This window comes from Alternaria atra (assembly GCF_907166805.1).
Source record: "Alternaria atra isolate CS162 genome assembly, contig: 29, whole genome shotgun sequence".
NCBI classification, from domain to species: domain Eukaryota; kingdom Fungi; phylum Ascomycota; class Dothideomycetes; order Pleosporales; family Pleosporaceae; genus Alternaria; species Alternaria atra.
In genome coordinates, this window is record NW_025091327.1 from 2,050,544 (window position 1) to 2,074,512 (window position 23,969).

Consider the following 23,969-nt stretch of genomic DNA (forward strand, 5'->3'; position numbering starts at 1 on the left):
TGGAGGAAACTTAGAAGTTCGCGAGCATAGTCTTCGTAATGTGTGAATAAGCGGTGATGTTTTGAGACTTGTCGTAGATCCGGGGAGCTGGAATTATGTACCTCCCCTCGTCCATGCTTCGCTAGCGGCAGCGCCATTGGTAAGATTCGTGATGCTTGGTATGGGCTCCGCGGAGGACACAAGGCAACGTCACCCGTTAGCATGAACATAGCGTTTTAGAGCGTGCGGCATGCATTGCAGGTTCATCAAAACACATGCTTTGATGCAATGAAGCCGCTTTTGGTGGTAGAATTGCAGCGGGCAGCAGTGTTAATTTGACTGCATATCCCAATGAAGAAGGCATCGTCAGTAAAGCTTGAAGAGATACCTGGGTATCGTACGTCCGTCCATCACCCGCGATTACTGAGTCATGCATCTGAAGGCGGCAGATCAAGAACTACATATGGCAATATCTCCGTTATGTCGTTGTCGCATACGTTTGACCAAGATGACTTCGGGAGTCAGTGCCTTGAGCTCAGACTGCCGCCTACCGGGTGTCCTCTTATTTATATTATCCAAGCCGTGCTTGACAAGCATGATAACTGTGATAGGTGTCAGTTGTTTCGCTGGACAGTTGTCTGTGACTACACGAAGCCAGTCTTCTCACAATGTTGGACGTTCACGAATTTGCTTTGCTCGGCGTTGACTTCTTCTACTCTTCACGCTCGAGCTTGATGAACCTAAGTACGGTAACTTTAGATTGGTACTTTAGATAGTTCCAATATTTAGTGACATTGGTATTCCAGGCTGCATCTGAAGTGATCATCTTCTTACCTAACCATGGTAATGATAGAGGTACTCAACCACGGTACGTAGGTAGTGCTGGTAACTTTGCAATGACTATGCGAGGAGTCTTTTGGATGGCTCATACATCATCGAATTCTCAACGTTACAACGTATTAATCAAGATATCGTAGTTTTCCCAAGAGCGTGCTCTGTAGAATATTCAGTTTCGTCTGTGGATGGGAATTTGGAACGTATGTATATGACATTTACCACAAACTTCATGAACATCCAACTCATAAAGCACTCGTAATCGGATCAGACGCCGAGATTAGGCACCATACAACTACAAGCAGGCCGGGAAAATACCAGAATGCAGGATGATTCTCCTAACAGTACAAATAAACTGGCATCGAGGCATGGAAGAGAAGAACGAAAGCGTTTAGATCTTTTATTATTATTTTTAATTCCCCAGTGTAAGCTGCCTTACATATCACTAAGTATACCTCTAAACTTGACAAGCATCCCGCACGCTCTTTCATCTTTCTTAAAACATATAAAAGATCTTTGTCGGCACAACCCAGACTAGACTAGACGAGGGATGATTTTTTTTATAAAATATAACCACCGACCTTGAAAAGGTTGTCATAAGAGTGTTGTACCAAAGCACTCTATGGCTGACGGCACGTAGACTAAACATCATAAGCCTTAAGCTGCTTCTGAAGACATTTCGATATGACCCAAAGTGGAACATGACTTCCGCCATAGATGACGCCATGTCATGATACAACATATGTCAAAGTACAATTTTCAAGTTGCATGATGGAACTCCAAAGACGGATGCTTATACTACGCCGAGGCGCAGATGGATACATTTATACAAAACTATGCTCAATCTATCTACTATTCGTCATTCTGCAACATGCAATTGCCATGACGCTGCATCTGCCAAAAGGCCAAAACTCGATACCCAGAACGCCAGAAAAATGCAACTCGCGACACCATCCCTTTTCTTCTCTCATCACCATCGAAACGTCATTACGAGAACTCGACGCGACTTCCTCCCAACCTAGCTTGCTTAGCTTGGGCACGCTCTGCTCTCCGCCTACGCCTGTTGGAATCGTAGTTACTAAGGTCCGTTTCTGTGCCATAGACGGGACTGCTCAAGACAGTGTCCGCTGCTGGGATTGGCGGAGGAGGTGGGAGGTTGCCATGGTCTGGAGCCAGGTTTTGGTTGTTGCCGAACATTGGTGGTGGTCCTGGTGGAGGAGGAGGAATGTTGGCCTCGGGCATGCGTAAGGTGCTTGAACTAGGCATCGGCATTGGTGGAGGTATTCCGGATTGCTGTGCCATCTCTTGTGCCTGCGCTGCTTCCATAGCTTCGGTCCTGCGCCAGCGGTCTCCTCCAACGCCACTCATTGAACTGACACTACCAGCGCGATTCTTCCGTTGACGGTCTCTTCTCCGTGCCTCTCGTTCTGCCGCAGCTTCTTCTTCGTTCAGTCGTCGTAGGGTCACATGTCGACCGTCATTGTGCATCTTAACTTTCACAGATACAGGAGGGGATGCTACGTCGTCTCTGCTACCGCGGCGCTCCTTCTTAGAAGGAGACCCGGCAGAAGTTACCGTGCCTGCTGCAGCCGCACCAGCGGGTAGCACTGGGTTGTCTCCGGTGCGCCGTCGGCTATGGTGACGGCCTCCAGGTGAGTCGTAAGCTTCGGATCCAGAGTCGGACAGGACACTGTAAACACCTGCGCGAGGGGGGCGACTAGGGTTGGGCGTGACGGTAGAATCCATGGGTCGGGATGGACGCGCTACTGAAGGTGTAATGCCGGTCATATCGCTGTCAGACAGGATGGTGGACGGCGGTCTGTTGCCTCTCCTCGGCACTCCATCGCCAGTGTACTTCTTACGACGTTGGCTGTTCATGCGAGCGATACGTTCTTCTTCTTCATCCTGTTGCCTCATCTCTTCCACACGGTCGTCTTCCTTCTTCTTACTGCGTCTGCTTAGAGAATGCTTCAGGAAACCAACCACACCAAGCGAAGCGACTCCTTCCTTCAATCCGTATGATCGATCCCTAGGCCTCATCTCAGTCTCTTCGCTAAGGCTTGTCCGACTATCGAAAGAGTCAATCGACGTTACACTTCCAGCTGGGCGATGACCACTCCGCAGATTACTTCCAGACATTGCCGACGCTTGCGGATTATCGCGACGCCAGTTGTCCCGACGGTTTGCTGGAGACTCAGGCGCCCTTCCTTCTTCAAGCCTGGAAAGATCGGTCTGAGTGATTTCTGAGGGTTCTATTGGGCGGCTGTAGCTGAAGTCGCTTCCTGTCTCCGTCGGAGGATGCTTCGGCTTACGACTGAACAGCTTCTTCACGGCGAAGATGCCTCCAGCCGCGGCTCCGGCTCCCAAAAGACGGTCTTTCCATGTGGAACCCTTGTTGCGATCACCGCCGTATTTTTCGTCGCTCAGATAGGATTCTGTGAACTCAGAGTCGGCGACACGGGAACGAGAATCACGCCGAGACTGAGAGCCAGGCCTTGAACTGATAACTGTGCCACCACGTCGGCTACGGGTGCGACTTCGAGATCTTCTTGACCCCAGGGCAGCTAATCCTGCACCGGCTGCTCCAGCTGCTGCAAGCTTCCCAACGCCAGGTCCTCTACTAGTCCGCCGACTTCTCCTGGTGCTGTATGTCATATCGGTCACGTAGGTGCTACGATCATCAAAGTCCATCTCTGGTTGAGTCCGGTACGAAAGGACGAAGTAGAGGACTACTAGGATGAAGGTCCAAATGGCGAAAAGTACGAACAAGGCAAGTGGTGATCCATACAAGGTCAGTCCAAGGGGAACCTGCGCAAGGCCGAGGAGTGCAATAGTACGGCCTAACCATTGGTGGATCTAGAAACGTTAGTGGCTGTTGGAATTGCTCGTATTGTATGCATACCATAAGCTTAAGAGGAATCTTGTATCGTTCCTTGCCCTTCTCTAGTCTATGGATGACAGAACCACCAAGAGCTTGCACCATGACAAGAGTATATAGTGCGACACCAATGCCATGATGTGGGTTGGACAGGGACCTCTCGAGGCCAACAGCCTGGAAGCTGCAAACGATGGCAGCAGTCGAGAGAAGGACTGCCAGTACTTGCAACCAGATGTGGACTCGTAATGCGGTTCGTGGATTCCGGTGATAGAAGCGAGCCATGAAGATGGCTGCTGGTATTACGAATAGGAAGGCAATGGCTGCTAAGACGCCGTGAGCTGTGATGAGAGCCTTGTAGCCGACCATGCTGCGGAAACGATTGCCCATGCCTGCAAGGTCAGTGTCTGCACTCTTTTTCTAACAGCGTGATTTCTTACCATTCAATCGCATGGTTTCAAAGTTTGGGCTTTGCAAGTTGGGCAGCAGAAAAGTGTTGCGCTGCGAGTCCCATGTTCCATCACCCACATGCATTGTGGCCGAGTCGTAGTTACTCGACCCAGGATCTGACAGTCCCGACATGGTCGCGATCAAGTTTGGTTTCCAGGTGAAAAGTCAATTCGGTCGGGTACAGTCGTGAAATAGATGCGTAAGTCGTTAAACACACCAGGCTGACGGACGAGGAAACGACAGAAAACCGGAATCTCGCTAACAACGCAGGCAAGCAACGATGAACTGGAAACAGAGAGTCGTAACGTCGTGACAGGCGTAAGAATAGCGAATGTGAGCCTTGCGCTGTCAATCAATTGCACACAGGCTGAGAACAAGGTGTTGTAGTGTAGAGCGTGTCCGGTTGGACAGCTCGCGGTGGTGGGGGAACGTCAGCTCCTGTCGCCGTACGGTTCGACGTCGTTTGGGCGAAGGGGTCTCCGAGGAATGCAGGTTGCGAATTCTTCTCTAAAGCAATGCAGCTGCAGATGTCATGAAAGGATGGAAATCGGTAGCCAGCTCAACTAGCTCGTCGAGGGATCCACCTGCGCCTATGTTTATGGGTCAATGGCCAGGCAACGTAATCGATAGGTCTCTGGCGGTGAGTGGCTGGGGCTAGCCAACCACAACGCGCCAAACCCCTGCACCCAGCCGCCCAGATTATGTTTCAACTCGCATTTCTGGTTTCCGAGGCCGATTAGCTCCGTCGTCCCTTGAACCGCGATGCGTTGGCAATGAGGCGAACGGTCACTAAGACTTTTAGGCTTGCCGGCATGTTCAACCCCGTGTTCGCGAGTGCATTAGGAAGGAGATTGTGCAAAGAGAAGGAGAAAAAAAAATTGTTCTGAATAGTGGTATCTCGAGTCCGTAACGCCGTCAGCAGTATCTCACATGCACGCTCATGGCAAAAGACGTCATCCTTCAATCTCGAGCATTTCTCTTAGCGCCTTTTCAGACGCTCGGAGCCATCTTCCTCTCTCTTCTAGCTCATCTCCGATGCCACCGCCTTCTTCCTTCCGTCTCCGGGCCTCTTTGGCTGCCGCTACGGTTCCTTGTTTTTGTGTCTCCAGTGGCCTCAGCTCACGCTCGAGCTTCTCCAGATCTCTGGTCCGGTTCGGGATGGTAGCTTGGAGACTTGCTATTTGTGCATTCAGGGCTGCGAGTTCCGCTTCTCGTTCGCGGACTAGTCGCTGAGTTTCGGGAAGCGGAAGAGACAACTCAGGGTTCTTGGATACCGGTGTTTGCTCGTTCTTCAACTGCTCAATGCTCGCTTCTAGGCCTGCAATATCGGCCGGAAGTGATTCAAGCTGTTGTGTGCGTAGCTGTAGACCCTCATAGCGTAGTGCGAGCTCCTTTCCCTTGTCCTCCAGTTGCTTCAAGATGTCAGCTACTTCTAGCTTGCGCTCTTTGAGCTCTGCCTTGAGACCCAGTATCTCCCTCTCCTTCTCATCGTTCTCCGGAGCCTCGACTAGACGGGGCGGGTTTTCGGTTATGCTGCGCAGGAACTTCTCCTTGGTGACCTGTTCGACGTAGCTGAAGCGCAGTTTGCTGAAGAGTTCCTGCAACACCAAGTTAGACATGCCTTTCTAGTGGTGTTCTGAGGCCGCATACTTTATAATGTAGCAGGTCGGCTTCGAGAGCTGCCGGATGAGTGTCGCCATTCTGTTCACTGTCCTCCGACGCTGCCGAATTGCGCTTCTTCGTAGGCTGTGGAAGATCCTTTGGCGACAATGTTTCTGCAATCGCCAGGAGCTTCAGTGATTTGGATTGCTGTAACTGTTCCAGTACTGATTCTGGTGTTGGCGGCGCCGATTTTCGTTTGGGTCCCATGTTGTCCGTCGTATATATGCTGAACTGTAGCAGGATTGAATGTTTGTTTGGGCAATCGCGACTGCCCGCGTAGGGCTGAGTTCCCCGCGGCGACTACCGCATGCAGCTAGCTCGGCCCGTCGCATGGAATGATTTCACATGGCCGTTCAGGGTCATCAGGTTCTCTGAAGCCCAAACTTTAACGACCCTTCCTCTCCACTCACACAACAACCGCCAATCATGGCGCGTGACATAGACGACGACGCATACATTGCAGAACTGCTGAAGCAAGATGCAAAGAAGGCGACAAAAACATATGAGCTTGTTGGCATCGATGCCTTCAATCCGAGGAGGTGCGTTACAAGCTTCCGTACCCGCAATGCCGTTACATGAGCATTGAAAGTACACAAGCCCTCCATTACGAGGCTTCTCGGGCTGATATTTGTAGGATGAACTCTCGCGCGCCGAGACCGAACAAGGGCTTTTTGCAACACCTCATTCGTCAGACTGATAGCCACAACGCTGCGCTCCTTGCCAAAGAGGCTGAGGAGTCACGCGCTCGGCTGAGGAAGATGAATCGAGATCAGAAAAGGGCGAGAGAGTGGGAGGAGGGCAATGGCGGAAGCGCTGGGGGACGACTGACCCCAGTAGCAAGCGATAACAATGTGCGCAGCACAACACCGAGCAGAAGACGAGATCGTAGTGAGGACGAAAGTAGGCACAAGAGAAGACGCGGAGAGCGGGATCGGGATGGTTCGGCAAGCGCTTCATCTCATCGGCATCGAGATAGAAGTAGAGATGGGCATCGACGTAAGAGGAGACATGATAGTGAAGAGGAAGACCGCTCCCAACAGAAACGGAGACGGTCAAGGTCACCCCGGGACAAATCGCGCAAAGGCAAATACAGCGAAGAGCAAGAACGTTGGAAACCCCGGAGGAGAGACTACAACGACGGCAGGCATAGAAGGCAAAGGTCGCACTCCAGAACAACCTCACCATCACGGTCACGGTCACGGTCACCACAACGTGAAAAGCATGGGAAGCGCGATAGGCATCGAGACCGGATCCGTTCTCGGAGCCCAAGGAGAAATCACATCACCCCCAACTCGCACAAAGACGACCGACGTTCCAATAGTCGAACCGCCACCCCAGCATCCGACTCCGACCCTCTCGAAGCCATCGTCGGCCCACTTCCACCACCTCCCGAGCCCACCGTACGCTCCAAAGGACGTGGTGCGTACAAAGCAAACAATATGGGTATCGAATCGCGCTTCTCGTCCACTTACGATCCCTCTACAGACGTCCGCGCAAACTCCGATGTGGAAGACGATTGGGGCGATGCTCTGGAAGCGTTGCGCGACCGTGCTCGCTGGCAGCAACAAGGCGCCGATCGACTCAAGGCTGCCGGCTTCACAGACGAGCAAGTAAAGAAGTGGGAGAAAGGAGATACACAGAACGAGGAGGACGTGATATGGACAAAGAAGGGTCAGGCGAGGGAGTGGGATCGAGGCAAGGTCTTGGACGAGGATGGACACGTCGAGCTCAAAGCTGATTTTGGGCGGCTCAAGTGAGGATTTGGTTTGGGAAGCTATATTGCGTCAGGTATCCAACTCCAACTCCAACTCCAACTCCCATCGACATCTTCATGCCCTGCGTCGAAATCATTCCCAGTGCCTGCCCAGCAAACCAACCGCCTTGTTGTCCATCGGTATCCACTGCCCCTCATTATACGACGCACTGTCAGAGTCGGTATTCAGGAAACTCAGATCGCTGCGCAGAGTCTCAACTTCTGCTTTATCACCAACCATCGTACTATCGTCGCCGAAGTCGGAATGCGGATGGCGATGAGCAGTATGCATCGGAGGTGGCTGTAGATGCGAATTATTCCCGCTACTACTGCCGTTATAGTTACCACGCTGTGGGACTGGGGGTGGCAGCGGGCGAACATTGTGCGTAAGCGGCTGGTGGGCTGGTAAGGGTGAGCGGGGAAGGACATCGAGCTCGATGGGGTATGGGACATATGGTGCGGTGATATGGAAGATGTTTGGTGTACGAGCTGGTGTGTTGGCGAGTTCAAAGGCTCTTCTACTTGTTGCTGTTATTGTTGCTGCTGCTGCTGCTGCTGCTTGCTCGCCATCGTCTTCAAGGTCTCTTCTGACGATGTCTGAATTGGAACTAGAAAACCCTGACCATAGTCTTGGTACGGGCTGCTCTGTTGCATTGTTCCGCCTCAGTATGTCTTCCAAAGGCCCACTAATCGTAAGGCGCTTGTCCGCTTGCTCTGATTGCGTGGCTTCGCTTGTATCATCAATGAAGTTGCCTTTGTTCTTTTTGCTCAGCATGACGGCGACAAGTACAACGACGATGCTGGCAAGTATGGCACTGATAGCGATAGATGCAAGTTCGATTGTAGGGTTGTGTGGAGATGCAACAAGGCCTGGAGGAGGTGCGAGCCATACAGTGGATAAGGAAGCGGCTGCCGAGGACGACATGGTACGGACCGAGATACGATTGATACTTTACGATGGTAGAAAGAAAATGACTCTGCCTGCAGTGTGAGTAGCTATGAAGCATTACAAAATGTATGTGTACTCTTCGCAATCAGTACATGCAAACGCCACAACATGCACTTCACATCTAATACCCTGAAATCCTCCCTTCACACTGTCAAACTTGCTTCGTCGCTTGCCGATTAATTGCCGTAGCCTTAACATGCTCCTGCAACGTATGCGTATCTTCCGACGTCTTCCCACTGCTCTTTCTCTTCCTCAACTCTGCCATAGAGATCGGCGGCTTGGCCTTTCTTATTTTCTCGTCAGATGAGCTCATCTTGCGCATCTCGGATTCCAATTTCATCGCTAGCCTTTGTAGTAGCCATTGAGGCTCGGATTGATTGCCCATGAGCGGACTACGAATGCCGAGCCAGCTCCATGCGAGCCGCTTTCCGTCATCTGCAGAGCCGATATCAGGAGCTTCACCGTCGTCATGGTGAGTGTTAGCTTTGGGTTGTCTATGTTTGGAGGCGTCATTTTCGTCTTGACCGATCAAACGCAGGTAGTACTGCCACTCGTGGTACTCGTATTGTTTCGATGATGAACTTTCGACGTCCTTCATCAACTTTCGAACCTCCTTTGCGAGAACAAAGTGATAGAATCGGATATCGCGCTCTAGGTAGTCCCCATGCTCACCGGCCTCTTGTGCTCTCCCAAGCTCTTCTTCTTCAATGTATGCTGCCAACCGATCTTGCATGCGCTGTTCGGCAGGGCCCTCGTGATTATCCGCCTTTTCCTCTTCGCCGATCTTGCCAGATTTGATCCTTGTCCACCCGACTTTAAGTGCGGCACTCAGTCCCTCCTCGTCTGGTAAGACTATAAGTGAACCCAACCAGATTGTAAAGTCCTTGAAGGCCTTGATGACCGTGTCACCCATGTTCGAGATGAGAATCGTCAGAGTGGGCACCGCAAGTAGACTCCAAAACACCATGAAGGCCTTTCCAGCATTACTTTGGACGACATAGTCCCCGTAACCAATCGTCAGGAGCGAGACGTAGGCGTAGTATAGCGCTACGAAGTAACTGAACCCCTGTGGCTTTTCCGAATACATGAAGACCAAAGCCCCCAGGAACCACAACAGAAGCGCTGCAGTGGTTGAAAGAGCCAATGCAGTGTACCTTCTCTTTCGCTCAGACAATATTTGGACACGCCGCATTATGCGGAACTCTTGCTCTCGCCTTTGTGCTTCCGTCAAGCCCTTTGAGGAGAACTCGACCTTTTCAAAGATTGAGATACGTATTGTATGTGTTTCGCCGTCGATAGACTTGAGGACCTTTTGTCTCTTGACTTCCATGAACCGAGCAGCCATCTTTTGTTTTCCATGCTCAAGAATGAGGGATCGAATTGAACCGATTACCAAACCAACTGTGACTAAGCCACCAATCGCATACGGGATTAGGAGTGAGCGACCTGTGTGCGTCTTAGGCACAAACTCTCCACCGAATCCTATTGTGAGAAGCGTGAAGTTGGCCCAGAAAACGGCATCTAGGAACATCCAGCCTTCCACGTACGAGAATATCAAAGCACCGAGAAGCAAGTAGACCATGAAGGCGATAGTCTGCAGCATTAGCGTTCTCTGACTAGCCGTTAGTCGGAACTCTCTAGCGTAATGTCCCTTGTACGCTCCGAATGCAGTAAAGGCCATGAGAGAGGCGATGATGAAGTAGATACCCGCAGCTATGATAGCATAGTAGAATGCTTGGCCCAGAGCATGCTCTTCCATAGGCTGGATGCGAAATACGGATGATGAAGCGACCCCCACAAGCGCCATCAGGAGGAAGCCAGCCAGATAGAACCCGATGATAGTAATAGGCTGCGCAATCTCGAAAGTCAGTCTCCTTGACATGGTGAGGAGCAGACTGATGTTTGCGCTCAGAGCGAAGACGAGAGAGACTGAGTTGACCGCGATAAGCCATTTCGGATCTGTGATCTTCGAGCCATGTCCCTCGTCGCTTCCGGGGGGAATGTACACTCTCCATTTTTCAACAAGCGCGCAGATCGAGAATCCATTGGCAACGGGACCAAACGTTCCTGCTATGAGAGGGCTTGCGGTAGACGCAAACCACCATTGACTGAGTCTGTCAGCGTACGCAAAGCAAAACTAGGGTATTAGGGTACATAACTTGGATCGAGATATTCTCGCTCTTCCTGCTCGGCTTGTTCGTCCTCGGCTTGTACTCTGTCATTGATATCTTGCGCTGCTTCCCCGGCAGGCTCATCAAGGCCAGGATCGTTCATGATAAATCAAGTATTGGTGTCGTAGGTGTCAGGATCGAGAGAAAAAGAGTCTGGGTGCATGTTGTGTAAAAAAGAAGTGGAACCTGGAGACTGCCTGCAGATATGTGCACGAGGGGCGTGCATGTGAGATAACCAAGATGCGCGAGATGCGCGGGTTGTCGCGTGGACAACGCCAGGAAATCAGGGATTGATGACGTACACCCGACGGACTACTCGTTAATTAGAACAAGCCACCAATCTCGGACAGCTTTGACCGCAACATCAAACAGTAACTGAATCTGGAGCGGTCAATGAAGAAATCTAAGATGTATTGCATTAATGTGTAGTAGGGTCAACAAGTCGGCCCGAATCTTGTAGGATGGCTCTGTAATAGCTCGCCCAGACTAGACGCGAGACAGTCCCGCGGATAGAGGCCGAACCGCCAATACCTTTACCTTTCTAGTGATGCATGTCCGTATAATATATATTGGACATAGCGATGTTTGATGGAAGTTCTTTGAGATCGCAAACTCTGCTTGTGAGAAGTACATTGCACGCTGAATGAGTGAACATGGAATTTAGCTACCGAGTACACCTTAGTCTCAGAGGCAGGAGGCGAATTCTCTGAGAGTACTGGTGATCCCAAGTACGATATTCGCAGATCAACTGGACTTGAGCAAGTGATAGCACAGCGGACGGTGTACCTACGAGTGTATGTAGGCACAAACACGACTCTACGTACTGTATAAACGATCCAGCGGTATGCTCTGATGTAGCATGGCTATACGTAGAGAGTTGTTCTATGAGCCCGCCTTATCTTCTTCGTTTATACTACTGCGACAGGCACCATCAGAAGCAGCAAATTGAGCAGCTTGCTGTTTCCTATATCTCTGCTTTGAATGATCAGTTCCAGACTAGAAATACCCTGCGAGAGTTTTGTACAAGCGCAGCACCGAATCTTCACATCACCACCCGTCGTAGTATCTGAGCCTTGGGATAGCCCTACTACGGCGTCCAGAAGTCCATGATAGACGGCGAGGCGCCTTCTATGCATGTGTGCTTGGGTTGTCGCAATTACTGCTGTCAAAGCTGCCACTGCCCGTTTCGAGCTCGCGCAATAGGGTCGTGGTCATGAGACCATGCTATGTTATGTTCACGCAGGGTAATGGCGCATAGGTATTGCTGCCGTGAATGTGGGCGTCGTGCGTTGGTCGTGGTTGTAGCGATCGAGGGGCTGAGGAAGCTGCGGAGAAGTCTATCAGCAGCGCTCTCTTCCATGCACCCCAGAATGTGTAACCAGCGAAGGTGACACGTCGCTCAGTGGTTGCGATCTCAGGATTTTTACTCAAGCGTTCAAGAAGATGAACGCTAGGGCTGCGCGCGGCGTTAGAGTGGGCATGCATGGCGCGTGTTCGACGGCCCGTCATGCATGATTCAGACACATGGTACGCCAGCGCGGTTCCGGCATAGTGTCATCCTTCGGGCGTACCTTGTCGACGACGACCGCTGCAGATGTCTTCCCGTTCTTCTCATACAACTGCGGCTCGTTACGGCCGCGACCCCCTGCTATGGAACGTGTTGTAGACGAGACACAGCAGGGTGGTCTCTTTCGCAGACGGTTCCGGAGCCTTTCGTGTAGTGAGCCCCCTCGTGAGGAAGAGCATGTGGGAATGGATTCGAGTTGTGAGTATATCTAGGTATGTACGAAGAGTTCATGTGGCACCATTTTATTCTTAGTCAATAGTTCTCTCGGAAAGGCACACCTCAGTAGCTCCGTTATCATTCTGTCATGTTGAACATGTCGGGCGTTTATACGGTTGCTATTTCCGTCGGCTTGCAGAGCTAACATCTTACCACCAATGATATGGACCTTCTCATTGACCTCAAGCTCATCAGACGCTCATCAGACGCTCATCTTCCTTACGTAGAAGCTCGTTTCTTCTGAGTTGTACTCATTGCTACAAAATGTGTCCAAAAGGTGTCTATGTTTTCCCTGTTGCCCCTCTCACTTGGGTCCATCACTTTGAGCGGTGCTTTACCGCCTACCATCTTGTGTCGTAGCTACATCTACGGGTCAAATATAAGAAAGCGGGCACCACGTTGGCCGGTCACATCTTCCGACCGTATCTAGTTCGACATCAGCCTGCATATCACTAGACATACATATCCGGACCGTCGATACAGACTCATCTTCACCTAATCCTCGCTCACCTGAGGTGCAGAAGCTTCTGGTCTCTCGCTTATCGCTGCAACCGTCTTCAGGTACTGAAATATCTCTCAGGAAAGCGCGCTAAAGGACGCTACTGCGCACTGCTCCTGCTCTCTCTGTCTACATAAACAACACAGCCTCATCTCCCCGCGACCTCCAACTTCCTTACCCCGCTTGCCCAACTCTCATCCACGCTGCAATTAGCAACCCTGTTCAAGCAACAACTACACGCTCTACCTTCTCTCATCTCCATCATGTCTGACGCAGGAGCGCCCGACGCAACTGCCACCGACCCTGCCGCCGCCCGCAAGGAGCAGCAGGCCAGTGATCTCGCGCGCGCTCAAGAGGCTGGATGGAACAATCCTGTTCCTTTTCAGTACGAGACCGTTGTCGGTGGCACTCCCGCTGAGGATGAAACTCGCGACACAGCCGCATGGCTGTCTGATGCCGCCATCTACCAGTGGGACGATGAGTTCGGTGACGTTGGCGAGCCTAATCCTGAGTTGGAGAAGATGCTCTTCCACGACGAGTACCTCCAGCGCGCCGGTGGTGCTATCAAGGCGCTCTCATTCGACGTGACTCTCGAGGGCCCTACCAAGATCAACCCTGTCCGCAACGTAAGTTATCCGACAACGACTTGTATGTCTTCGCAGACCTTATCGCTGACGTGTTTAGTTTGAAGATGCTGGTCTTCACCCTGTCATGCTCGAAAACGTCAAGTTGTGCCAATACAAGTACCCGACTCCGATCCAGTCGTACTGTATCCCTTCCATCCTCACAGGGCATGACGTCGTCGCTGTTGCACAGACTGGTAAGTTACCCAATTCTGACTCGTTCTCTTCTTTACTAACGCTGTTTAGGCTCGGGAAAGACCGCTGCATTTCTTCTCCCGATCCTATCCAAGCTCATGGGCAAGGCCCGTCAGCTGGCTGCTCCGCGCCCAAATCCCGTCCGTTACAACCCGCTAACTGACCGAGTCCGTGCTGAGCCGCTCGTTTTGGTCGTCTGCCCTACTCGCGAGCTCGCTTGTCAGATCTTCGATGAGGTGAGATTTCTACCCTAGTACTATAAAGCAATCTAAAGGCATCCGCTGTATTTTCCATGTACAAAGTAACACGTCAAATACAGCGTATACCTTTACGGTAGACTTTGCCTTCCAGACATACACTAATTTTGTACGCCCAAATTCTAGGCCCGCCGCTTGTGTTACCGTACCATGCTGCGACCTTGTGTCATTTACGGTGGTGCGCCTACCAAGAACCAGCGCGAGCAGCTCGAGATGGGCTGTGACATCCTCATCGCCACTCCGGGTCGCCTTATGGACTTCATGCAGAACGTCAATCTGCTCTCGTTCAGCCGCCTCAAGTAACTCAAACAAGCTTGCGACATGGTTACATTACCAACTGACATGAACAGGTTCACTGTCATCGATGAGGCTGATGAGCTGCTTTCCACTGGCTGGGAAGAGGCCATGGAGAAGCTGTTCCAGGGTTCAGGTACGTTGACTTCCATTTTCTGCATGTACCTTCAAGATATAATATCAGACCCGTCTTCTCTGTCATCCGCTAACAGCTTCTCTAGACCAGAACACAGATGCTGACCATACCTACCTTATGTTCTCCGCCACATTCCCCAAGCCTGCTCGTCGGCTTGCGAAAGAATACATGGATGATGAGTGCGTTCGTATCAAGGTCGGCAGGGTTGGCAGCACCCATCAGAACATCACGCAGCAGGTCATCTTCGCCGAAGAGAGCGCCAAGAGCCAGGCATTGTTGGACTTGATCTTCAGCGAGGTAAGTCCAAAACCCAATGTACGAACTTCGTTTGAGACAAATAATGACTTCGTACACCAACATGCAGGGCCCTCAGCGTACCCTGGTATTCACCAACTCCAAAGTCAAGTGTGACATGGTCGACGACTATCTCTACAACAAGGGCTTGCCTGTCACTTCCATTCATTCGTAAGGAATTTTCCTATACGAACTGCATCTGACACACACACACACACACACACACACACACACACACACACACCTGACTTCGTATCAGGGATCGTACTCAGCGCGAACGTGAGGATGCTCTTCGCTCCTTCCGTACCGGCCGCTGCCCCATCCTGGTCGCTACAGGTGTCACTGCCCGTGGTCTCGATGTCGCCAATGTGAAACATGTCATCAACTACGACCTCCCTTCCACCATGCATGACGGTATCACCGAGTACATCCACCGCATTGGTCGCACAGCGCGTATTGGCAATGAGGGCAAGGCCACCTCCTTCTACAACGACCGCAACGAAGATATTGGTCCAGACCTATGCAAGATCCTCATCGAGTCGAAACAATCCATCCCAGATTTTCTCCAAGAGCACATGCCCGAGGACCCTACCACTATCGACTGGCATGACGGCACCGACGACGAGTCTGATGACAGCCTTGGTGGTGGACTTGGTGGCGGCTTTGGCGGTGACGCTGGCGGTTTCGATGCTGATGCTGGCTTTGGTGGAGAGTCTGCCGCTGACACGGGTTTCGGTGGAGATGGTGGTGGCTTTGGTGATGGAGGCTTCTCTGCTGATGCCGACGACAAGGTGGCTGCTTGGTAGGCTGCTTTGGTTCGTCCACGTCTTGTTCTGTCGCCCAAAAGTGCTTGAGAGCTAGCCTGCTCCATGCGGCTTGTGCTCCTCGTCTATGCCAATCTATGGCATGGTGATCATGGTGAGCTAGTCTACATATACTGAATTTCACGGCAAATCCGGGACCTATGTGCTTGTCGATATCTTGTGATGATAATCGACATGCCTAAACCAGACGCTAAAGGTATTCGTTGTGTTTGGAGTACGAAACCTAAAAACAAAACACATCGAATACCTCTAGGATTTAACATGGTCTTGCGTGTTCGCGCGAATCGTTAGTACCCGACGCATCATCTGCATGCCTTGACACTTTGGCACCAGAACGACGCGCAAACGTGCAAACAATGTCTAGATGCGTCCAAATAGCGGACACGACGCTAATGTGATCTGCAACTGCTAGGACTCCGTTCAAATATGGCTGCACTGTCCTTGCGATGCTTCGCTCATTTAAGCTTTGGCCCAGCCGGGGGCCAACTTGAAACACAATCAACAATTCCCGACCAAGGCACGATTCCTCCCTGTGTCGCAATGCGCGAACAACATCTGACGTCACACCAGCTCATGGCTTCCGTGCCTTCCAGCTGGGCACACAGTCCGCGTCCCCTTTAGTATCTCAACCGCGCCCACGCACATTGCTCACTCAGCACTCAATGCGTGACGCTGCCGCATACGAGTCCTTCGCACCATGAACGCCGCCGCCGCCCTACCTACCTCCATGCCATAATCACGATGAGCAGCTATTGGCATTCGATTGCCTATTTCTTTCGCCTTCCTTTCCATATACAATGGCGGTAAGCTATTGCATGATACATAATCTATGACATGAACACTGACTGTATTTAGCACAGCGCTTGTCCAAATACCGCGATTCGTTCCTCTCTCAATCCTACACGTCACATCGCCTAAGGGGCCGCATCCATTTCTTGTATCGCTACCAAGTCGAAGGGGCAACCTCATCTACATCTACGTCTTTGTGCCACCGAAACCGGTCGATCTTGAGGGCAATGGCGATCAGGACAGAAAAGAGACTGGGGAATGGCGTGTGCCTGTGGTGCTGGATTTTCATGGTACGAAGCCCGGACACAAGGCGCAGAATGTCGAGGACGCTCATGGCTAACGGAACCAGGCGGAGGCTTCATAATGGGATCGCCGTTAGAGCAAGCGCCATACGCTTCAATGATGTCTCGCGAGCTCGGGGCCGTCGTCATCAGCGTGTCGTATCGCATCGGACCCTTTCACCAGTTCCCTGCGGCAATCCACGACGCCGAAGACGTTCTATCAGCAATACTCGACACTAGTGGAGTTTCGAAAGCCGGCAAGGTCCTTAGAGAGGAAATTCAGCGATACTACTCTATAGTACAGTCGGACGCGCTGGAAAAGAAAAAGGAACATACTGCTCCGCACCTCGAGCACTGCAAGACCATCACTCTCGATCCTACACGTCTCGCCATCTCGGGCTTCTCGGCAGGAGGAAACATTGCTTTGAACATGGCTATATCAGTGCCGCCTTGTCCTGAGCTTGGCATGTCGACTACATTCGGCCCTCAGTCGCGCACACATGGCCCTGCACCCGCCGATACCATGTCACCCAGATTGCCCGAAAACCGCAGAGCCACGATACTAGACGATCCCTTCGAATCGTGGCCGTGTCTCTTACCTCCTCCTCAAGCGCAGCCCCGCATGCTGCCACTGCTCCTGTTCTACCCTTCGCTAGATGCACGACTACTCCCACACGAGCGCCCCATGAAGCCTCTGCCCAACGCGCTGCGACCCGACGATCACCACAAACAGAAGCCGAAAGCACCAGGGCTGTTTTCAATCATGGGTCCGACATACCTCCCGCGCAAACTGCGACCGCATCCACGAGCTAGTCCCGGCTTGAATGACCCCGCACATATCCAGAAGAATGCTGCCATCCTCCTCGTCTTGCCTGAAAAGGACAGCTTAGCAGTGCAAAGTGATGTCTGGGTAGACAAGATGAACAACAATGATTGGAATGGTCCTGTGCATTTTGGCGACGGACGAGAGGGCGACTGGGATGGACACCACGGTGGACAAGCCGGATCTTCCAATGTCCCCAGTACGAAGAACGGAGGCATGGAAGTTTGGCATGCCCCTGGTTGCAGACACGGTTGGACACAATTTCCGGATACGTTTGTGCCTCAGCATGAGCGCAACGAGAGAGAATTGGTGTTTGCGAGGACATTGGATTTTGTCAAAGATAACTGGAAGAAGGAGTTGCTGGTGGAAAGGCGACAATTGGGGAATCAGATTCAAGAGCTGAGGCCGTTGAGCATACCTAATTCGAACGAGTAATTGCGGAAGATGGACGTGTATAGTAAACTTGCTTTTAGCGCATGACTTTGCTGGAGTGCTTGATAGGCGTGCAGAAGGTTGTTACAGTCCATCGAGACAATCATTTCCATCATCACAAGAACAGACTACATTGTGAGCGAGTCTTGTGGAGTGTCGAGAATCGAGGTTGTAGTCTTCAACAGTCAGGCATCGTTTCAAGTTTTGTTGGTTTTGGGTGACTTGTCTGAATTCTGTGATGTCTAAGTAGTCTACTCGACGTAGCTTCCTGTGCACAGGCGATATGAGAGACGTAGTAGAGGATCCAAGTCTCGCGTCTTCCTGAACACCTGCTTTGTGACCAACGCGCTAGTTTTGAGCAGCAGCGGACAACTACTAATGGCAGCTTAGTGGAATAGGATAATCTCGATTTTGGTTCTCGGAGATTACAGTACTTGATCCACGTTCTTCCCAACCCCATAGTCTGACACGAGTTCCCCAGATTATCCCCGAGTATATGCCTTGGCTTTCGGCATTATCCGCAACTGATCAGCATCTATGAAACAGGCAGATGACTAGACGTGACTAGTAATGCCCAGTACTTGGCTGAAGTACGGAAAGGTTGTGTATTGCTTAGGCGGCTTGGCTAGGATGGACGGGACGTTATTGTGCGACGGTGAGATTGAAGTGGTGTGCAAGGGCTGGAGCGTTTGATGATGTTGTATGGAAGGTGTGGTATGATATGTCGGGTGATGTCAGATGAGTGGAAAGAAAGGCGTAGACATGTGAAAGACTGCTTTTTTGTGTAGGTATGTGATCGTGATCGGGTGAAGATGAGTTGTTCACAACATTTTCTCACCTATCGTTGCTACAGCATCTATTGGCACTTGACCGGACGTTAGCCTGCCGAACTAGCTCTTGCAGTAGGTGTACTCGAGCACGTTCCTAAGTGTGTTGCGACATGTCTCGGGCTCTAGTGTTTTAGCAAGTTTGAAGACAGCCATCCAGGCAAGTATGGCGTAAGTGCCGCTCCGCTGCCGAGTCAACTAGCAGATGAGGGGAACCTCGACGACGTTCAAGGTCCACCTTCGACACGTGGAGGCTGTGAGCAACGACATCTGTTTACGAGGTCGTAGACCGATGAGGGGCATTTCGAGTGTTGTATATCACGCGCATATGCAAAGCGGTTATCGGCTTTGAAGACAACGTCATAGCGGTCTGGCAGGGATTGTATCAAGGGAAGACAGCGCTGTTAGGCCTGACCGCAAGTAGCAAGCGCGCCGAATATCCGATGATACCTCAACCTCGTAACGTGGAGGGGGCACTTGAACGAGTATCCGACACACTTGTAGAAGGCACACAGGACTTGGGCATTGGCGGGAAAACCGCGCGTGGGGGTAGTCGGTACATGATATTGCGTGAGAACTAGCTTGCAACAGAGTCTGGAGAGCATCATGGGGTTCGGCTGATTCCCCGCGTGCGCAATGCCGGCGATTGGAACAAGCTTGATCTAAGCCGGCTGAGGCGCTTGCTGGCGAGATGGTGTAGGCGAGCATACTCGCTATCAGCGAACGAAATGCCAGATTCGCTGGACCCTATTGCTGGGCACTGCACGCGACGGCGCGGCGACGTACGAGCAGTGTATTGCAGATTGGGGCAGGGCACGGTGGTTGAAACCGGTATCCCGTTGTTTTGGAGGCTTGAATGGCGTCGCCCCATACGCAGTCAGATGATAGACTACAACGTAGACGCGTCCACCATGCTAGAACTAGGAGGTGAGGCGCGAAGTACGAGAAGCGGTCAAAGAGCGGTGTAGAGTCTGTAGAAAGAGATGAAGCTGCAAGTGGAGCTATGGACGGAGAGATGGAGAAGTATCCTGAAGTGAGGCATTTGAGAGAAGGTGAGGTGCCGTACTTGGGGTTGAGCTGAGCAGAGATGCATAGTGGGCGTGCATGTGGTCGTGTTGATTGCAGCAGGATGCATGCGAAGGTCGGACGGATGGTCAAAAGAAGGTGTGAGGCATGGGCACAGGCGTGGCTAGCGTGGCGTTGTCGGCGGGATGCAGCGCTTCGAAGGGGAAAGTGGCCCTGGAGAGCGTCCTTCGCGTTGATCAGGGTCCTTTTCCCGAAGCTTGCGGAATCAGGGATGTGCGCAATTGGATTGCGTCTTCCATCGGCTGTGCTGGAGCTGTCGACGGAGGGCCGTGGACGTCTGATGAAACCTGATTCTGGTGTATTCTAGTCGCGGGCGAAGACGACATCCATGTCCGTTTCTTTGTTGACTTCATTTCTTTGTCAGTGCGAAGTCAACAACCAAAGGCCTTTGATGAGTGATAATGACAGAGCACGGGCAAGCTGACGAGATTGTCAATTCTTAATTCTGACCGCCAAGTGCTTGTGTCTCTTGTGTGCTGCAGCGTGGGCTGGAATGGAAGCACGGGAGCAGGTGCATGCTTAGGCACTGCGCAATTGACAAAGGCCAAGCGTGGCATTGGCTGTGTTGCGTCTGGTGTCCGGGGGCACAAATCAAAATGCCGATTACCCACTGTTTCCTGCTCTGCAAACCAAATCGTGCCGAGACGCCAAAGTGCATATCAAATTCCTCTCTCTCCTCTCTCCTACAAGTCAAGTCCCACCCGCCGCGCCACACTACTGTTGCAGCATTTCCTGCGCAGAGTCGTCTGACAGCAGACTCGCTCATCGATCTGCACAACCGCTAGGCCATCACTTGTCAACGGGCTCATTCCTAGCCTACGGCCCGTCGCCACACGTCGCGGTGGGTAACTCTACCTCATCATCACCAGGTACCCCTTCCCACTCGACACTGCCCGACGCTTTTCGCTTCTGACACGTCCTCAAGCCCGCCTTTAGTTCCATTCCAGGTTCAATTTCACTCTTCTCCACCATGTTGCTGGCGATATTATAACACTTCGCCTCCCTTGGGGCCCCACCCTCCCACACAACTATCGATACAGCCAAGCAGTAATACGCCAGCACCGACTCCAATACCGAGACATTCCAAAGATCGACAAAAACACTCCTCCTCGTCTAACTTGGCTTCAGGAACGCTGCAGCAGGTGCATTGCGCCAAAAAAGAAACAGACCGAACGACCCGAATTTTCTTCCATCACCACCCTACTACTTCACTATTCCGCATTACTCTTCGGACATCACTGCCCCATTCAACAATTGCAACTGTTTCTACGACTTCGCACCCACTCCGTGCACGTTCCGCCATCGGCACCTAGCCGAATACACAAGATATGGCGAACGAGCAGGATTACATTGGTAGACAAGGCGCGCTGCGAATAAGCACACCGCAAAACATGTCAAATCTATCACCACCCATCATGACGGCCGAGGAGGACGTTGTAGGCGACCTGGACGAACCCCCTGAACCTCGCGCGCAGCGTCCTGCACCCTTGGCCCTTCAACATGCCTCAACAACATCCTTCACCAAATCGAAACCTCTCTTCGATCAGAAAGAATCGCTGCTCACCTCCGCACTCAAGTCGGGCTCAAACACGACCTCGCCCGTCGAGGAACATTCGGATACGAGCCCAGCCCGCGGCATGTCATGCGTCTCGACATGGAGCAACAACAGCGGTACAGCCGATCTCACAAGCGACGGAGGCTTCACGAGCCCTGGTACACGACCTTGCACGCCGAGCCCACCGCTCCCCTCGGCAGCGTTCCACAACATGCTGCCCACGTTCAACAAGAAACCGTTGGAATTACCCGTATCCCTTGTCTCACACGACGATAAGAACGTCACCCCAGTACCGAAGACGGCGCCTCAGAGCACCGAGCAGAGCATCGAGGCCGTTCTGGGAAGGAAGAGGTGTATCATGTTCGCATGCGGCCCAAAGGAGGAGAAGAAGAAGAAGCCAGTAGAGGCATCTGCAAAACCCGCACCCGCACCTGCACCTGCACCTGCACCTGCACCCCAAGCCGAAGAGCCCCCCAAGCGCGTCTGCACCATCAAGTTTGCATGCCCATCCAAGCCATCCACAGAGGCTTCTGCCAAACCTCGACGCATGGCCAGCCCCGCACCGCCGCTACGCCGCATACCTTCGTCCCCCAAACCAGTCACCAAAGTGCATCGCGACTCTGATTCCACAGTCCGCAACAACTCTCCAGTCAGTGTCCGGAAAGTACGCCCGGTTGACCGGACTCGCCGCCTGAGTTCCAACTCCGACCTTGCCCGTTGCGAAGCATACCGGTTCCATGAGTTTGCTAGCTCGGAAGAGGAGGTCGAAGAATGGACTCAAGAAATTACTTGCCACCGAAGCCGACTTACGGTCCAAGACACGCTCAAGATTGAGAACAACCTGCGTAAGCTAGGCGAGGAGGTCGCAGAAGAAGAGGCCATCGACGAAGAAGACGAGGACGAAGATGAGGATGAGGACAATGTCGAACTGGATGACGACGATGACGACCTGCTTGAAGAGGATGCAGACGGTAGCGATGCGTACAGCGATGCTACTGATGAGGGCTTTCAGACCGACGATGAGAATGGATTCGCCGTCTCAGACGACGAGGACGATGCTGGATCTGACTACGACTGGTGGGCACCTGGAGCATCAACCGCAGCGACGTCTGTAGAGCATCTGGAACATGTTCGGTTGAAAACTCACCGAACTGTATCCGAGTCATCGATTGGATCTTTGGAGAGCCGTGAAGGTCTTAAGATCATGGATAAGCCCTCCAAGCGCAGAAAGTCGAAGCCGGTCAACATCCGCGTTCCCAGTCCTGAGCTACCTGACAGTACCGACTTTGTTTGTGGTACACTCGACGAGGACAGGCCTGCCGAAGCTGCGTACATGTCAACACTAGAACGTCGACGCGCAGCCAAACACAAGCCTACTCCACAGGACATCGACCCTACATTCCCAACATCGGATCCCGAGCTTCCTGACGATGATGAGGATGAGGTCTCTGAAAATGAAAAGGTTTCCGAGTCTGACCATCTTATGATTCATGGTCGTATGGATCCCGTCAATATTGACGTACGAGGCCGCCGCAAAGACGTTCCGAAGAAGCGTTCTCCACTACCGTCACCAAAGCGCTTGCGGTCACCTCCACCCGCAAAGCGTGCTGTGCACCGCTCTCCACCACCCCGCAAGCTGTTCGGAAACTCTCCTAAGCGGCTACATTCTCCTCCGCCGCCAATGCGCCTCAGGTCACCACCGCCTACACGCCGCGGCTCTGTCAATCCTGTAACCACACGTCAGCGCAGCGACACCTCGATCCGCTTTGCCGGCATTGCTGAACGTCCTGCACCCACCGTCTCAGCTTCAGTTCCTCGAACCCCCATCACTATGAGGAATCCATTTGATCTCGAGGATGATGAGGACGTTGATGGTTCCGACATGCCCATCCGCCGCGCCATTGACATCAAAGTCGGGCTCGAAAAGAAGAGGCAACGACGTAAAGAGAAGCTGTACCGAAAGCAACACCGCAAAGGCGCCAAAGAGAAGCGCCCCGCCCCTGGACGTGGTGCAGAGCGCATGCGCGAGATGGGATTAGCGGTACACGCTCATAAAGGCAAGACAACTGCCTTCCAACCATTCCAAATCTACCCTGAGGCGGATGAGGACATGCACGTGCTGTCGGCCTAAGCGACAGTATATCCGTGAGGATCAGCGCCGCCGTACCTGTCGGCACTTCACATGCTCCTACAATATGTTGTAGGACTTGTTGGTCGCTGATCCCACATTTCTACAGGGTCAAACTTGGTTAAGCAAGCACCCAGCATTCACTTCTTTAACCTTTGTTTTCCGTTACATATTTTTTACACCGGTTCTTCTTCAGGCTTCTCATGTACATAGCCTTTCATCCATATCTTGCCAATCACTTCATTTTGACCTTCCGTTCTGGCTTTCACCTTTGCCGTTGTGCTTTTATATCTTTTAGTGTCTCTTTTGTCTCACTGCATCTAGGAGTTACTCCTAGCATTGATGGCCTCCCCGTGCAGCGGGTTGAGCGCCTCTGGGGTGTTGGTGGGTTACTCTGAATCTATCATACAGGATACAATATCCTACGAATTGACTATCATTGAACTGTATGTGCGCTTGCGAACAGCGAC

At 52.1% G+C, this 23,969-nt stretch overlaps 8 protein-coding genes across 8 annotated transcripts; 4 read left to right on the forward strand and 4 right to left on the reverse strand.

The window, feature by feature from the left end:
• Window positions 1-1,800: 1,800 nt before the first annotated feature.
• Window positions 1,801-4,270, reverse strand: ALTATR162_LOCUS9000 (uncharacterized protein; the record flags this gene model as incomplete). The annotated part of the gene is made up of 3 exons (XM_043316633.1): window positions 1,801-3,669; window positions 3,716-4,080; window positions 4,129-4,270. The coding sequence occupies 3 exons, from the start codon at window positions 4,268-4,270 to the stop codon at window positions 1,801-1,803; spliced, it is 2,376 nt and encodes a 791-aa protein (XP_043172568.1).
• An 821-nt stretch (window positions 4,271-5,091) lies between these two features.
• ALTATR162_LOCUS9001 (uncharacterized protein) lies at window positions 5,092-6,007 on the reverse strand (the record flags this gene model as incomplete). The annotated part of the gene is made up of 2 exons (XM_043316634.1): window positions 5,092-5,736; window positions 5,789-6,007. The coding sequence occupies 2 exons, from the start codon at window positions 6,005-6,007 to the stop codon at window positions 5,092-5,094; spliced, it is 864 nt and encodes a 287-aa protein (XP_043172569.1).
• Window positions 6,008-6,226: 219 nt separating this feature from the next.
• On the forward strand, window positions 6,227-7,557 carry ALTATR162_LOCUS9002 (uncharacterized protein; the record flags this gene model as incomplete). The annotated part of the gene is made up of 2 exons (XM_043316635.1): window positions 6,227-6,339; window positions 6,435-7,557. The coding sequence occupies 2 exons, from the start codon at window positions 6,227-6,229 to the stop codon at window positions 7,555-7,557; spliced, it is 1,236 nt and encodes a 411-aa protein (XP_043172570.1).
• A 90-nt stretch (window positions 7,558-7,647) lies between these two features.
• On the reverse strand, window positions 7,648-8,478 carry ALTATR162_LOCUS9003 (uncharacterized protein; the record flags this gene model as incomplete). The annotated part of the gene is made up of 1 exon (XM_043316636.1): window positions 7,648-8,478. One exon carries the CDS (start codon window positions 8,476-8,478, stop codon window positions 7,648-7,650), a length of 831 nt encoding a protein of 276 aa, XP_043172571.1.
• A 175-nt stretch (window positions 8,479-8,653) lies between these two features.
• On the reverse strand, window positions 8,654-10,776 carry ALTATR162_LOCUS9004 (uncharacterized protein; the record flags this gene model as incomplete). Its single annotated transcript, XM_043316637.1, has 2 exons — window positions 8,654-10,569; window positions 10,662-10,776. 2 exons carry the CDS (start codon window positions 10,774-10,776, stop codon window positions 8,654-8,656), a joined length of 2,031 nt encoding a protein of 676 aa, XP_043172572.1.
• Window positions 10,777-13,218: 2,442 nt separating this feature from the next.
• ALTATR162_LOCUS9005 (uncharacterized protein) lies at window positions 13,219-14,027 on the forward strand (the record flags this gene model as incomplete). The annotated part of the gene is made up of 3 exons (XM_043316638.1): window positions 13,219-13,581; window positions 13,640-13,775; window positions 13,825-14,027. 3 exons carry the CDS (start codon window positions 13,219-13,221, stop codon window positions 14,025-14,027), a joined length of 702 nt encoding a protein of 233 aa, XP_043172573.1.
• A 153-nt stretch (window positions 14,028-14,180) lies between these two features.
• On the forward strand, window positions 14,181-17,906 carry ALTATR162_LOCUS9006 (uncharacterized protein; the record flags this gene model as incomplete). The annotated part of the gene is made up of 7 exons (XM_043316639.1): window positions 14,181-14,329; window positions 14,381-14,460; window positions 14,546-14,757; window positions 14,825-14,925; window positions 15,014-15,556; window positions 16,434-16,657; window positions 16,717-17,906. The coding sequence occupies 7 exons, from the start codon at window positions 14,181-14,183 to the stop codon at window positions 17,904-17,906; spliced, it is 2,499 nt and encodes an 832-aa protein (XP_043172574.1).
• A 3,238-nt stretch (window positions 17,907-21,144) lies between these two features.
• On the forward strand, window positions 21,145-23,502 carry ALTATR162_LOCUS9007 (uncharacterized protein; the record flags this gene model as incomplete). Its single annotated transcript, XM_043316640.1, has 1 exon — window positions 21,145-23,502. One exon carries the CDS (start codon window positions 21,145-21,147, stop codon window positions 23,500-23,502), a length of 2,358 nt encoding a protein of 785 aa, XP_043172575.1.
• Window positions 23,503-23,969: the final 467 nt, after the last annotated feature.